This window comes from Glandiceps talaboti, chromosome 20, assembly GCF_964340395.1.
Source record: "Glandiceps talaboti chromosome 20, keGlaTala1.1, whole genome shotgun sequence".
Taxonomy (NCBI): domain Eukaryota; kingdom Metazoa; phylum Hemichordata; class Enteropneusta; family Spengelidae; genus Glandiceps; species Glandiceps talaboti.
In genome coordinates this window covers 16,854,670-16,870,415 of record NC_135568.1, presented here as the reverse complement: position 1 = coordinate 16,870,415, position 15,746 = coordinate 16,854,670, and the positions used below count along the sequence as shown (strand labels likewise).

Below are 15,746 nucleotides of genomic sequence, written 5' to 3'. Positions count from 1 at the left end.
TATATGATGCAGTATGTGATGGCTCTCAAATAATCATTCTTTTAACAGTGTTAACAGTACAAAGCAAGTACGTAGATATGACTAGAGTATAAACTTAGATATGTTATAAAACTTGTCTAGATACTTGTTAATACTTTAATTACATATATATGTAATGCAATTAATGTTAATGTGAAACAAATATATTAATTTCTCTACTTGTTATGTCTCGCCATCCTTTTAATGGAAACAGTGGATGTTGAGTAGTTGGGTGAATGATTCTTTCACAAGTTAAAAGTACCATCAATGTACCACTGTTTACACTTGGACAAGTAATTCAGTTGCTCTTCACTAGCAAATATCACATGTCGTTTTCCAGCACTATTCTTCAGCACGTCTTTCTGCAGGAAACCTATGACGAACAATATGAACATTGATGTTTCAGTGATAATGTTTACCATGTCTCTGAACACCTTGTACTTATAGAATGGCTACTATTTTCTTCCATACTTATTTAAAATGAACACTATCAGTTCATGTATAAAAGTCTGTGCCCAAATTATAACTCTCTAGCTTTTGCCTTCATGTGTATTAGTATTTTGCTGTGAAAACAATCCAAACCTAATCTATGTTAATTACCTTCTGCCTCAAGTCTGCTAGTTGTTGAGGGCGCATCTTCCGGCTCAGTCGGTTGGCTTAAAGTTTTAATGCGCTAATCCTTGGCAATGATGGTGATGGTCTCTTTGGGTCAACCTTAGTCTTAAATATATCCTCTACAATATTGCCGGCTGACTCAAACACATTCTCCGTTGCCTTTGCCTTAATGCTTGCTACAACATCTGCCACCATGAGTTGTCCTGGTTCACCAGGATGAAGATGTTCATGTACACCAGGTTCGAACCGATCTTCACCAAGCTGCCACACGGAAGTCAAACAGTATATATATATGTTTGTTACACCTTGGACATTTGCAAGAAAAAGGGAGAACTTAAATATGGCACATTTCTGTAAAATGACATTTTCTTACAGATCACTGACATTAACACTGTTAATACCAGATGTAAACTGAGCACCTCCCGTAAGGGAACCACAAATTATTAAAATTAAACTAAAAAAAACTATGGTATAGACAAATTTGTTTGCTGAGGAGAACTATGAACTTGGTATACACCATGATAATTTTTATTTCTGAACGATGTGTACGTGTGAACCATGCTTAACCTCAAATGAATCTTCGAAGAGCATGAAGTGAACTGTAAGTTCACGTAATGCGTTCGATCCGGTAACGAAGCTGAAAAAAAAGGTTTCAGTTTGAGTGAGATCATAGGATTGATTTGTAACTAAACCACTCTTTTGTGTTACATTGTTGTTGTTGTTGTTGTTGTTGTTGTTGTTGTTGTTGTTGTTGTATGTATGTATGTATGTATGTATGTATGTATGTAAATGCAGTAAATACATATGTTAACAAAAGATATACGAAATGCAGGAAATCGAAAATAGAGATTATATTAAATAAAAGTTTTTGAGCAACTTTCGCTCAAAGGTTTCGATTTTCTTTGAACATATTTTTTTTAATGAGTAGAAATGTATACCTCTCTCTCTTATAGAACCAGGTCTAGGTTCCCATGATGTGAATTTATCATTACACACAGTAAGAAACAAACCACGCGCCGTCTAAGTGGATACTTGTTACCTGTCGTGGTAAGGGGACGAGTGGAGGTGGGAACATTTTTTGTTAATGCATGTCGTCGCTGAGCTGCGTCTGGTATCCACGGACTGCTGGGATACCCTTCTCGCAAACTTCCCTCGGTGGCTCTCGCAGGTTTTTCCCTCTGAGGGGCTAGACTGCACGTACACGTGAAAATTAAATTAAAAAGAGAATTAGAAAAAGATGCAGCTCAGTTTTACGCACGGTTTTCGAGTACGGACAAAGTTAACATTGTTATTGGCCGTTACCAGATACTGCAAAAGAAACCAGAAATAGATCGTTTGCTTTAGTAGTTACTGAAATAAGTTTTATTCATTTCAAAAAGTCTAGAATTTGGCTCAAAGCTATGTCGGATGTTTTAAAACCGAGAGTTGCAGGTACAAGTAAATGAGGTAATGTATATCTACAATAAATGTAATGCTTTTATTGGAATGTGTGCTTACCATCCACGTCGTAAGAAATTGGTTGACGTGTGCGTTCGTCAAGTACATAGTTGTGACGACCCAACAAATGGAGAAGTCTCTTTATTTCAGAAGTAGATAAACTCTTGACGTCAATAGCAACTTTTAAACAAACGACATTTAATGTGAATATTGACTTAAACAAGGCATAATGTTTTACTTGTCTGCGGTTGCAACAGTTCGAACTCGGAACTCTGCAGGATTATCGCGTCGTCAAGACTATACGCAATGACAATGCGCTTGTCCCGTTGGAAGTACAAGTGCTGTCATGTATTTCTGTTGTAGATAGAATAAGGAGAGTCTATCGGCAGAGAAATATTTTTCCATGTGGTAACAAGACATCTTCGACCATGGGTTCGTGATAGCTGCAAATATGGACCTTCATCGGCTTTTATGAAGCCTTTGCTCTCCCTTTAGTACAACCACGATGGCTGTAAATATTAAGATCACTAATAAACACTAATATTATTTACATCTATGGTACGACGTACGATAGTTTTCATGTACCAGATACTGGACACGTGGTAAAGTCGTTTTATAGAAACCTCCTTGCATTGGAGAGCTTTGACATGAATGAATGGAATCTGTAAAACAAGTTCCAAAATACAAGCGAGAGCAGTTCATTGTTGAAGTTGAGCCCATTGCCTTCTATGTTATGAACTTTTGTTACTGTGTAATGGTAATTAGTAGGATAAGTGTTAGCACGTCACCGAAATGTGTGAAAAGCCTAGATAGGGAATGTTTATACTTTGGTGATCGGCGTTAATGTTCAACCACAAGTTCTCCACCTCCAAAAGGTACAGCCAATCATATAAAATAGGGTGCCAGCGCACCGGGAGTTCCGACAAAGGAAATCTTTCACACTTTAGGCCACCAAAGACAGACAGACAGACGTGCGTTCTGCCAGATTAGCCTTTTCCTGGTCCGTGATGATGAATTGCAACCATAACATTGTGAACATGCATATTATTTGCTCAGACAACCCCCAAGATCCCCATCGTATGTCCCCATTAAAAGTTACAAACACACAAAATCCATCTCGAATTTTTACCGACGACCATTTTGTAGCTGTTTGTGAAAGTGTATTAAAATAGGTATATATCATATCCCAAGGTGTTTAATTTCTCTGGCCGACCCAGTGTGTATTTTCTCTATGTCATGAAATCTGCTGATGCGGATATATTTGTCTGTGTACTGTTACTAGCCTACGTAATACAGTCGCAAGTAGTCAAGTTTGATAAATACCAGCTTTTAATTTTGTAAAAGTGTAACATGTTTTCGACCGAACGCAGGCGATGTCACCCTCCCGGGTCACCCTATCCGACGTATACCGGTTCAAAGAAGTTTAAGCCAAGCCTTACACGTCGGACTATGAAGCGGATAAGCCGAGCGGTTCACCGACGTAAACAACGGTTGCTACTGCCGGTTCTCTTCCGGTCGAGGCGTACACATCGTTGAACCGCTGATCAACCGGTGTTGAACCGGAAGCTTAAACGCCAGTTTTCATGCAGTTTAGATAAAATCACACATACTAAACCATGGCAGATTCGAAGAAGATGATTTGCGTTGACGATTTTGAGGAATATGCTAAACAACATCTGCCCTATAGATCATGGACATATTACAGTTCAGGTGCAGATTCTGAAGATACACTTAGAAGCAATAGGATTGCATATGAAAGGTAAGTGGATTCATGTATCTCCAAAGGGTATTGACGTCTAGGGTGTCCAAACGTGAATGTTTGTACAGTATTATTGCTTAGATTGCCGATTTCCTAAGAAAACATCACATGAATCATACTAATACAAATGTGGAAGTTAGATAAAACAATACCGGCCAAGATTCACCCTAAATAGTACTCTTAACTTTGAAAATACGACAATTTTCATAGATTGTTGTCTGGTACAAACTCCTCTGTATGCAAATATGCATTATGTAGAACCTGGTGACATATAGCTATTGATAACAGTCTGGTGATTGTCGAAGGGAGCTATGGCCTATGACATAAACGACCTCTAAATGACCTCCTGACATGGTACATGTGATGATGTGTATGTTAACCCTTTGGACCCTGAGCCCCTGAGAGGGTATAAATTGGGTTCAAGTATCGTGTAACATAACCCCTGGTGTCCAAACTGACCAAGGATGACCCAAAAAACTATATATTTATGGAATCTATATATATCACACTTTCCAAAAATATGCAAAGTTTGGTCATGTGACCTCATTAAATATTCAAAATGGCCGCCAAACCAGTAAAGTTATGAAATATTTTTCACATTTTTATAATTTGTATTGGTGAAAGTACAAAATTCTCAGTTTTTTTATAGCATTTTAGACCTCAATGTTACCAGCCTGTGGAATAATATAGAAATATTACATTATATGTAAAGATTTATGTATGAAATTTTGAATTTCACCCCGGTAAACATGTGGTAACTCGTTATTTTTGCATGCAATTCAAGGAGTGGAAGTACTATATTGCAGGATTGTTTGAGTCTGACCATGTTTTACCATACATAACCAAGTATTTTTGGATACATACAAAGACAGTGGTCCTAAAAATATGCAAATTTTGGTCATGTGACCTCATTAAATATTCAAAATGGCTGCCATTACAGTCAATTCGTATTGGTGAAACCTGAAACATTCATTTTTCATTGCACTTTGTTGTTCAGTGTCATAAGCATGCAGACTTATATACAAATATTTTATAATATGTAAATATTTTGGCACCAAATCTTTGTTTTTAGTCATCATGTACAGGGTAAACATATGATATATCTGTGACATGATGCAAAAAATGTAAATGCATGTATCATATTACAATACAAGTGTGATTGAGTCCAAACTGGCCAAGTGTCATCTGGTATAACCACATATTTGTGGAATCAAAATGCAACACGGATCCCAAAAATATGCAAATTTTTGTCTAATGACATCATTAAATATTCAAAATGGCCTCCAATACACAAATTTTGCAGGTGGACATAAGACATTCTTGACTTTTCATATCATTCTATTGCTCATTATCACATGGTTGTGCCTTAGCATGCAAATATACAACAACAAACAATATCTATAACATAAAAATGATCTTTAATATTCATCAAGTGCTGAATGTAGGTGGACCGTGGTAAATGTGAAACGTCAACCCAGAATTCAAAAAGGAGGAGTATCATATCACTAGGGCCTTAGGCCCCAGGCCCTCAGTCGAATGTGATTTCTCTTTCTCTAATATTACTATACACTTTTCAACTCAGTGTGACACAGAGGACCCAAAAATAAATAATTTGGTCACATAACTTCACTGCTCTTTCAAACAAAGCTGACAGTCTCTAACTGATATCAACAATATTTTCGGTTGTGTTCATCAGAAGTGTTGACGATTGAACTTATGATGGGCAACACATGTAACAATAAACTTACATGAATTTAAAATAAAAAAGTATTTTACAATGTACATGTGCTACTGTTGATCTCGTTGGCATGTATCACATTGTGGTATCTGAACTATCCAGATGCATACATAAACGTACATTGCTTCATTTGTGAACTACATATAAAACTGTAAAACCAAGTTGATACTGGAAGATAATAAACAACAAGACACTAACAACATCTTGTATGATGCCCTCAAATAAACTAGGGATACAGCATACAAATGTTAGAATTTGAGCTACAAATAACTATACAACACTATTTGCAATATAAATATGTAGATGATAAAATAAGGTACAAATCATACACTAATATTGTCATGAATATGAGTGCATGTAGGTTTTTTCCATCTTGAGAATATACATGTAATACCACTGCCAATGTTCATTCTTATTTCTTGAGTGTGTAAGGAGTTGAAGCTCACTGTTCAATCAAGTAATGCCTCTTGCTGGTACACTCTGTTGGGTATGAAAATTGTCCATACACAGCTCATCATCAGTATTGAATAGATCCTTCAAAATATCAATGTCAATAGGTGCAGGCTTATCCCAGGTTTATTGTATTCTTTTCCTGAAATTCAATAACAAGAATGACAAGGTTTATTATTCTCAATATTTCTTTTGTATGTTGACTCTGGCTGATGTCAAAATTGCAAATCATACAATGCACTAACAACAAAACACTTGAACTGAAAATAAAAATTGCAATGAGGAAAAAATGAAAATAAGTTTCATTGTACAGTAGAATGCCCACATATTTGTATGCATGTCTACATTTTTCACAATTTTTCAACATTGCTAAGGTTCAAACATACTCTTTAGAACAAGAAATGAACTATGTATCTTGCTATTATTTCAATGAAAGATGTACATAAATGTCCACCTCTGAGATACACTTCACAAATAACATTACATAAGCAGATGACTTATCTCAATAGTTCAATAGTTTATGTAAATACTCATGAAATTCAGTTGAACACTTGTCAAGAAAAGTTACAATTTGTTTATATAATTTATTATACATTTACTTTCAACAACAAAAACATCAAAAATAGCCTAGAAACTTCCCCATCTTGCTGTGGATCTGTGCGTAATGGTCGCGTTCTCGCCATTTTTAAAAACTCGAACAATTTGTGCCCAAAATTCATGTAAAAATCACGGTTTTCTTGGGTCAAACACGGTCAAACGTACATACTGTAACGGAATGGGTGTATATACAGAGTAATTATTACGGACTTCTTTTTCAGTGTCCCCTTTGTGTTCTTTCCATAGAGGTAGGAGAAATGTATTCAAGTCAAAACGTTATCATATCTAGACTCTAGACAAGGAAAACAACAATCTATGAAATACTACACACCCCTATGTGATACGCTTCCCATATTGAGTTCCTCAGATTCCGCTTTTGACACGTTCACTTGTAGGATAATTGCTGATTCCGAGCCTGATTTCCCCTGGCCCTCCCATTGTACAATATCTTACCCACAACTCTCTCTGATTGGTATGCTTGGAGGTTCCTTATTTTATAACTTTTTCAATAATCCATACTTTTCAACATTTTAAGCATAGTAATTAAGTTTAATTAATAAGAAAAAGAACGCTTAGGAATCAAAAATAAAGTTCTACATTTTGTATAAAAATGAACTAACAACTAAATTAAGCATGTGCTGTGAATAAAACACTTTTCACTGTCAAAGTGTCAATAACTTGGGTAGTCAGTGTGTATGATGAGTTTAGTATGTAAATTTCTTTTGTCATACATATTCAAATAAATCTATATCTTTGGCAAAGTCATAACAGGTGCATATATTTTCCTTAGTTTTGTCGCAAATATTCTGCATGTCTTTCAAGAAATTCTGCTGACAAATTCCTAAAATTGCTACTCCTTCTACAATAAATCACTGATACCAGAACCGATGAAAATGGGTATTCAGAAACTCATCAGTGGCAATTCTACGCTTGCCAATTGGAAAAAATGTTTTTACAAAACCCTATACACTGGTGAGATTTGTCTGACTTCAAGGAGATGATGTCAAACACTACAAATCAGAGAGAGTTGTGGGTAAAATGTTGTACAGTGCCTCCCCTTGTAATTACTGAATTAAGGATCTCTTATCAATCAATCAAAATAAATGCGCCACTCCTCTTCCACAGAGTCGCTTTAAGAATGGGTGCTTCAAATTTCAAAATACAAGTGCCTCAAAATGCTGGTGATATCTTTACCAAATTTAAGAATTCATGTTTACCAGTTCGTGACAATTATGTATTCGTCAGTCGTATCCGGAAAACGGAAGTTCAAAATAGTTTAGATTGACACGTGCGCATCATTTCATACATTATGTAGATATGTCCTTAAACCACGTGTGTTAAGAGACGTTTCAACAATAGATATGTCCACGACAATACTTGGTTCTAAAGTTGATTCACCAATCTGTATAGCACCAACAGCATTTCATGGTTTGGCACATCCTGATGCAGAATCAGCAACAGCTACTGGTGAGACTTCATTTGATACTAATTATTACTAGAAATTTGTTAGTTGCTATTCATATTTCATTACTGTTAGCTTATTTATTTTGTCATCTACTGGATATGATTATAGTGTTGATCAGCATTTAAGAGAAAAGTGATGCAGATAAAGGCACGACATTTGGGACATGTCCGGACAATTAATATGAAATACATGTACAAGGGGCGTGAATGATGCACTGTTACTCCGAGGCACAGTTACATTAAAATAGCAATCTTCTTCGTCACAGTTTTACTATGGAACTTTTTGTTTCATTTCTTTTCAGCTGCTTCAGACATGAATACAATAATGATTATGAGTTCGGCATCCAACAAATCTATGGAACATATTGCTACTGAAACACCCACTGGAACGAAGTGGATGGACATATATTTATGGCCTGATCGGGAAGTTACTAAAGATGTGGTGAAACGGGTTGAAAAGGCGGGATTTAAAGCTATCGTTGTTACGGTTGATATCTCACAGCTGGGCGTTAGAAGGAGATTAGAACGTATTGGGGGACTTTCACAACTGGTTGATATCAGATTGCGAAACCTGGAAAGGTATTTCTTAAAGGTAATAATATGCATTCATTTTAAAATGTGTTATGATCATTGTATGATCAAGGCTAGTATAGGGTTATTACCATCAGTATTTTTGTTGTGTGCGTTGTGTACAGTAAAGAATAGATACATAAAAATGAGAATACTATCAAAGGCACAATAAATAATTAATCTTTAGAATTAAAAACTACATTAATGCAAACAATTAACATCTTTTGATACCCAACGTACATCATTGTCTATAAGTTTACTTGCATACAATCTTGAACAAATAACATGAACATTGAAAAATCAAATTTGACTAATTTCTTTATTGTAACTCACTAAATTATTTAAAAAAATGTTTGTTACCGTATGTACAATCATGACATACTGCTATAGGTTTTTGAAAAATATTAAGTTCCAATGAAGGACTATCTTATTTCAAGTACCAAAAATAATAAACTTGTTTCATTGATCAAACATGTTGTTAAACAACATATTACTTATATATATATATATGTTAAACAACATATTACTTATATATATATAAGTAATATATAACATTATATATTATATATATATATATATATATATATATATATATATATATATATATATATATATATATAGTTTTGATAGTTTTGATAGTTCTGGAACTCTTTCTTGGTTTTTTCACGCATACTGCGATCATCAGACAACTGATTTCTACTCTCTGGGTGTGCTGTTTATAGAGAGTGCAGACAATAGAAATATCATCAATATTGTCTATGTGTTGATGGGTTGGTGCTGTGTGTGTGAAGGTGTTGGTTGTCATTGTGTGAGATATTGGGTGCGGACAAGTAGGTGTTGGCGGGTTGTTTCATGTCGGGCTTTGGTGTTCCAAAGATGCTCTATTGAAGTTGGACAAATAAAACTTATTCTCGTGTCGGCATTTAGATATCAACTCAGTTCTTTTGTTTAGTGTGGAGTTTTTGTCTGCTTTAATAATGGATAGTTTTTCGGTTAAACACAGGTTGCATCGTTTTGTTTTATTGGTGTACGCTTGGGCTGTCTTACTGATGGACCAGGATACGGAAAAAGGCTCGTTGTTTCTTTTCAGTTTCCAAATGTGTTTTTGATAGTTCTGTGCTGTTTTCGTGTTTTTCATGTTTGAATGACTGTTTGTGGTTGGCGTATCTCTATTTGAAGTTGTTCTCTATTAGACCGATATATACTTTTGTTGGTTTTTTTTCCATGGACGGTGGCTTGGTATACGATGTTTTCCGTTTGGCATTCGCCGTTCAAAGGGCAGGTGTCTTTCTGTCTGCAATTACATGGTTTTTGAGTGGGTTTAGTTTCGCTGTTGGAGATGGTGGAGTTGTGCGCTTTGATTATGGTTGCCATGTTTGGCATGCAGCTATAAGTGACTTTTACACTGTTTCTGTTGAATATTTTGTGTAACTTAGAGTCTGCTAGGAAGTGTTTTGTGATTAGGTTGAGGAATCGTTTGCTTTCATTGGCGGCTACGTGTTTGCTATATGGTGGGTTGGGATTCTATACAATCACTCACTTTCGAGTACAACGAACGAACATGTTATCGTTTACAAGTGTATTACATGCACGTATGCAAAAAAATAAATTTCGGTATCACACTGCCTGTACTAGTGGCAATACAAATACTGTGCACTCGCTCTGGTGAAAGTAATCACTCGTACACATGTGTAAATTTGCTAATCCAGGCCTGGGCTAATGCATACAATATGACCTTCCTCCATTCCGTAGTCCCAAAATAGTGACCAATTTCTTTCTTCTAAAATATCGCCTTCCCTGTACTGAAATAATTCATAAAGGACTTACTCCCAACGCAACGACCACGTTGAAAGTTTGAACGACATTGGTTATTTCCCAACAGCAATGAATTTGTATGAAGATACTGCATTTAATCAATACTTGTATTTGGATCTCTTAGGCTAAGTTGAGGGCCACAATGTTTATTCCCAATCACTAGATGGACACGCTCCCGACATTGTCCGGACAGAGGTAAACATCTCCAAAACATGCAATGCATTGATTCAAACTAAATTGTTAGCCTCACCTATATGTTTGATGTGCTTGTACTTTTAAATTGATGAACAAACAGATTTTTGCATATTCAGTTCACCTGTAACTCCAGGGTATTGATTTGGGTAGACGTATTTGAATATCGTAACGCATAGAAAAAGGTACTCAATATCTAGTTATATATTTCAGTTATCAGGTTCGGAAGATAAATTACCAGATGAGCTTACATTCAGTGATCCAGCCTGTACGTGGAAGGATATCACTTGGTTACAGACAATCACCAAACTACCAATAGTCTTGAAAGGTATTCTGGCCGTTGAGGACGCTGTGTTGGCAGCCCAATATGGTGTACAAGGAATTGTTGTATCTAATCATGGTGGCAGACAATTAGATGGTGTGCCAGCAACGGTAAATAAATATTCTTAAATGGTATGATAAACATGTTAAAATTTTGTGTTGTATCATTATTAAATTTAAAGTGACTTATTCCTAAAGTATTGTTTTACTCTCCTGGTCATACCTTCACTAGTATAGACTTATTGCCTGGCTATGATGAAGCATCAGTAGACATCCATAAAGGGTTGCACAGTTGCTACATAACAACTCGAGGGGTAATGTGACGTGTCAAAGTTCACGAATAATGTCATACAATAATCATTCGCTGTGCATGGTGGGAGCTACAGGAATGACACTTGTCCATTCATCACGCTTTGCCTCTTACCTCCAAACGTTTAAAATATACAGACACCATTAAAGTGCCCATCCCACATTGTTCATAATAAGCTTTCTCATAAGACAATAATTCCCACTTAACCTTGACCAATATTTCCAAGGTCAAATGTCCGATAATTAATTCCAATGTAATTCCAGCAGTTGAACACACACAGACTCAATTCAAATGTTTACGCTATACTATTTAGATAAGTTTCACATTGTATATTACCCTTTGACCTTTACCACCATCTTCAAGGTCAAATAGAAATGTGCTCAGGACATAACTTACATCTCTGCACCTATTTTAATCAATGTAAGCTTTCAAGCATGGGACTAATTTCATCTCCAAGGTCAAATAGCACATCATTCAATAATTTTGGAATGTTTAGACCAAGAGACATTACATAGTGTGCCTGCACATTGCTAGAGGTCAACATACTTTTTTGACAGACTTCTTAACATAACTCTTATCTTCAAGGTCAAGTTAAATTTTAAAGAATAGTTTCTAAAGTTCAATTTGATAGGGTTCCCATTAAAATTGATGAAAATAGTATTAAAAGGTTAAACCTTCAGAAATCAATTAGCAGCAAAATATTTATTGTTGTGTTGAGGGACCATGTGTTCGAACGCAGAAGACTTGTTATGTACATATTCTGGTTTGTATTACTTCCATTATCAGTGATGTAAAACCATCAAGATTAGTCCCATCATGCAAATGTTTCCCTGGGTAAAATGGTAACCGAATAGTATCCTCGGTATGCAGATTGAGGTCACTGGGTTCATATTCCATACCATGTGACACGATGTAAGCCAATGAATGAGCATTGTATGAACATGTGTAATATTGATTTCATCAGATGGGATAAACTGTGAAGAAATTTCTTTTATTTTAGACATGGAATGTGGTGAGATAAACTACATATAAGAATGTATAAATGGACTAAAACTGTAATCCTCTCCATAGATTGATGTTCTCGCTGACATTGTCCAGGCTGTTGGAGATAAATTAGAAGTCTACATAGATGGCGGTATACGACAAGGTACTGATGTTTTGAAAGCATTGGCTTTGGGTGCCAGGGCAGTGTTGATTGGTCGACCAGTATTGTATGGATTAACATATAAGGTATGTGGATGATTCAAAGTGTAATTGAAATAACCTTTAGTTATAACAATATGGTTAAAATAACTTATCTAGCATTTATACGTATTTTTGGTAGTACAAGTAAAGATAAAAAACATTCAGATTAAATATCAACTGTCCTTTCATTTGAACTATTGGGATGATAGAAATTATATGTATATTTTTGTTTGTTTATGAACTTTACTTTATTAACATAATATATCAAAATATTTCATAACGGTTAGTTTTCTATGCTATGTATTTTATGGTACATGAGAGAATATTTTAATTAAAACACTTTTGAAGCATTAGAGATGAATTAATATTTATTTAGCTTTTCCTTAGAGATAAAATGTTACGTCAATAATTTAACACTGTATCATTTTATTGCCCGTCTTACCATTATCATCCAGGGTGCTGAAGGGGTTAAACACGTTCTTCAAATCCTTAGAGATGAACTAAGTACTGCTATGGCATTATCAGGTGGGTAAATTTGAATGTATTATGTTTTTGTTAGTAATCCAAAAAATAATAAGTATCCGAATATCTGTTGACAAATATACCAATTCATTTACGAGCGCATGTTGCTCATGATGCACATCGAACACTAGTTAATTGACTGTAATATGAACAGCGATCGTTACGTTATCATTTGGAAATGTGATGGTATTTATCTCTAGAGAAGCCACATGCTTTAGCTACACGTGCGGTTCAACCCTAGTCAACATAATAGGTCCTGAAAACAAATATAAATCAATAATTTACAACTGTACAGCAACTGTACAGCGAATGTGTGAATATTGATATTCTGCTGTCATTTAATTTTCTTTAGGATGCACCCAAATTTCTGACATCACGTCATCACTTGTCAAGAAGAAACCTGTTTCATCGAAACTGTAATTACCAATGTGAATAAATATGGCAAAAGAGTGATATTTCAAGAGTCAGCTGATGAAATGTACGCTATTCACTTCACATTGATTAAAACAATATTGAATATCATACCAAACAAGATTATAAGTTCTGAAAATAAAGAAATTATCATTGCCGCTACATGAGCAATTATGTGTCATAATGTATGGCTGTCATTTGTGTACGAGTCATATGTGATTCGTTTTTGGTGTTTTAACATTCAGCAATATCAATGCTTCTAATACATTTTAGAAATCTAAACTAAACATGACCAGAGGTGTAATTAAACTGGATGCTTTCCATAAGGGCAGACTTTTAGATTGTTATCCATTTTTGCAAAGAGAAATTATGGCATGAGTTTCCACCAAGTTTCAAAACTGAAAGATTTTCAATTATAATTGAGAATGAATTAGTGAAGAGACCGTATATATTTATCTTGGCAAATTCTCCAGCAAGATCCCCCACAGATGTGGTCTGATTTTTCGTTTCTGAGAAAATGAAATTTGGCAATCTTGCTGGAAAGTTGGATATTTGATGCATTCACAGATTAACTTGGACATTCACATTTCCCTTTTAAATATTTCTCATCCAAACATTGTGTAATGAACACATCTTTCATAATGACTTCATAAAATACAAATATCAACGCAATTGCCCTGTAAGTAATGATTTATTCATGTCTGGATTGCATATACATTCACACCTTTATAATGCCAAAGGCATGCGTCTATGCAGCGCAATTTGAAACAGAGTGATGTTACATATTACAAACAATTCTTCTTTAGAAAATACACAGTTCATATTTTGATAATGAATGGTAGTTAAACTTTATCCAAAAAGAAAATAATTAAAATTAAAATTGGCATGACATGGCATAATATCCTAAAAGCTAATTCCAATAATCAAACGTGTTGATGTCATTTCATGATTAACTGTGTAATCCATGGTAATTCCTGGGTACGTAATCTTTAACACTTCCAATGTTTTGCTAGAATATTTAACACACTGGCTGAGAGCACTAAAATATGGGTTATTTGTACACTTTCTTGTGTTGTACACTATACTATACATTTCAAAAATATGTGTGTAATACAAAAAGTAATAAAAACACAACAACAAAAACACTGTGAAACTATTATGTCCTTTATAAGATATGAGGGATACACTGTTAGTTGCAATATCTAAGAACATGTCAAATGAAAATTAATTTGTGCAGGTAATCCAGTATATCACATCAAACCTTTGGTCCAAACAAAAACACAAACTTGATTGATTGAAATGTACTCATATTAAAAGCACTAACATATTTTATGATATAATCTCCTTTATGATAAATGCATATAATATTAAGCGATTTTACTTGCAGCATGATTATCTGTAAATATAACAAATATAGACGAAGTCTTCAATCAGTACTTTTTAATGTTGCAAATCGTTTGATTATGTAACATCTTCAGTCACAGTATATTTATTGATTATACGTGAGTTCATAATGAACTTTACAACAATTACAAAAGTGTATGCTTAGTCATTTTCCATCATAAAAGATTCAAGTAGTCAAGTACAATTTTGTGGAATTGATTTTGGTACAGCTCTTTCCAAGATGGATACCATTAAAAATACTAGTAATTATACAGTTGTCTGTGCTACAAACGTATTTAGATAAGATTATACTATGTATACAATTGCTTTAAATGTACTTCTATTTGACTAACTCGTAGTTACCTCCATGGTTACAGCTAATATCACAAATTAATGTTTGATGTAATATGAAATTGTGCAATGATTACATATCGTTGTGGGTAGCAATTTATTGATCTCTTGGGATACGTTGATAAAAGCTGACATAAAATGGAGAACACAAACACTTTCTTTTCCTTCACACCCTGTTACCTTATAGTCCTAATGTCCATTACATCGATCAGGAATGACAACTATCTAAGTTGAAATTTATTTGCATTCAAACATTCTTTCTTGAATTACAATTTGGAATCCATAACCTGTAAGACTGTCAAAAGAGACATTTTATAAACTAAATCATAGAAGTCTTTGTATACGTAGTCGTTGACAATTACAATTATTTACAAATGGAGATCAATGAATCCAATCAAATAAATTAAAATCTAATTTGTGACCATCATTAATTAAATACGCAACAGCAGTATCATAATGTGTATGTTCTTTTTCCCGTATCGATCATCATTCTTAAGATTTGAAAGATATTGGTCATACTTAAGTACCACAAATAGTACAATGTGCAAATAATAAGCTATATGCCTCTATGACCTTGACTTATTACCGTTAATCAATCCTGGTGTTCA

The 15,746-nt window shown here is 34.7% G+C and overlaps 1 protein-coding gene across 1 annotated transcript; it reads left to right on the top strand.

Moving 5' to 3' along the window:
• Window positions 1–3,686: 3,686 nt before the first annotated feature.
• On the top strand, window positions 3,687–13,413 carry LOC144450683 (2-Hydroxyacid oxidase 1-like). Its single transcript, XM_078141340.1, has 7 exons — window positions 3,687–3,829; window positions 7,930–8,081; window positions 8,381–8,670; window positions 10,869–11,087; window positions 12,358–12,516; window positions 12,927–12,996; window positions 13,346–13,413. The coding sequence occupies exons 1-7, from the start codon at window positions 3,687–3,689 to the stop codon at window positions 13,411–13,413; spliced, it is 1,101 nt and encodes a 366-aa protein (XP_077997466.1).
• Window positions 13,414–15,746: the final 2,333 nt, after the last annotated feature.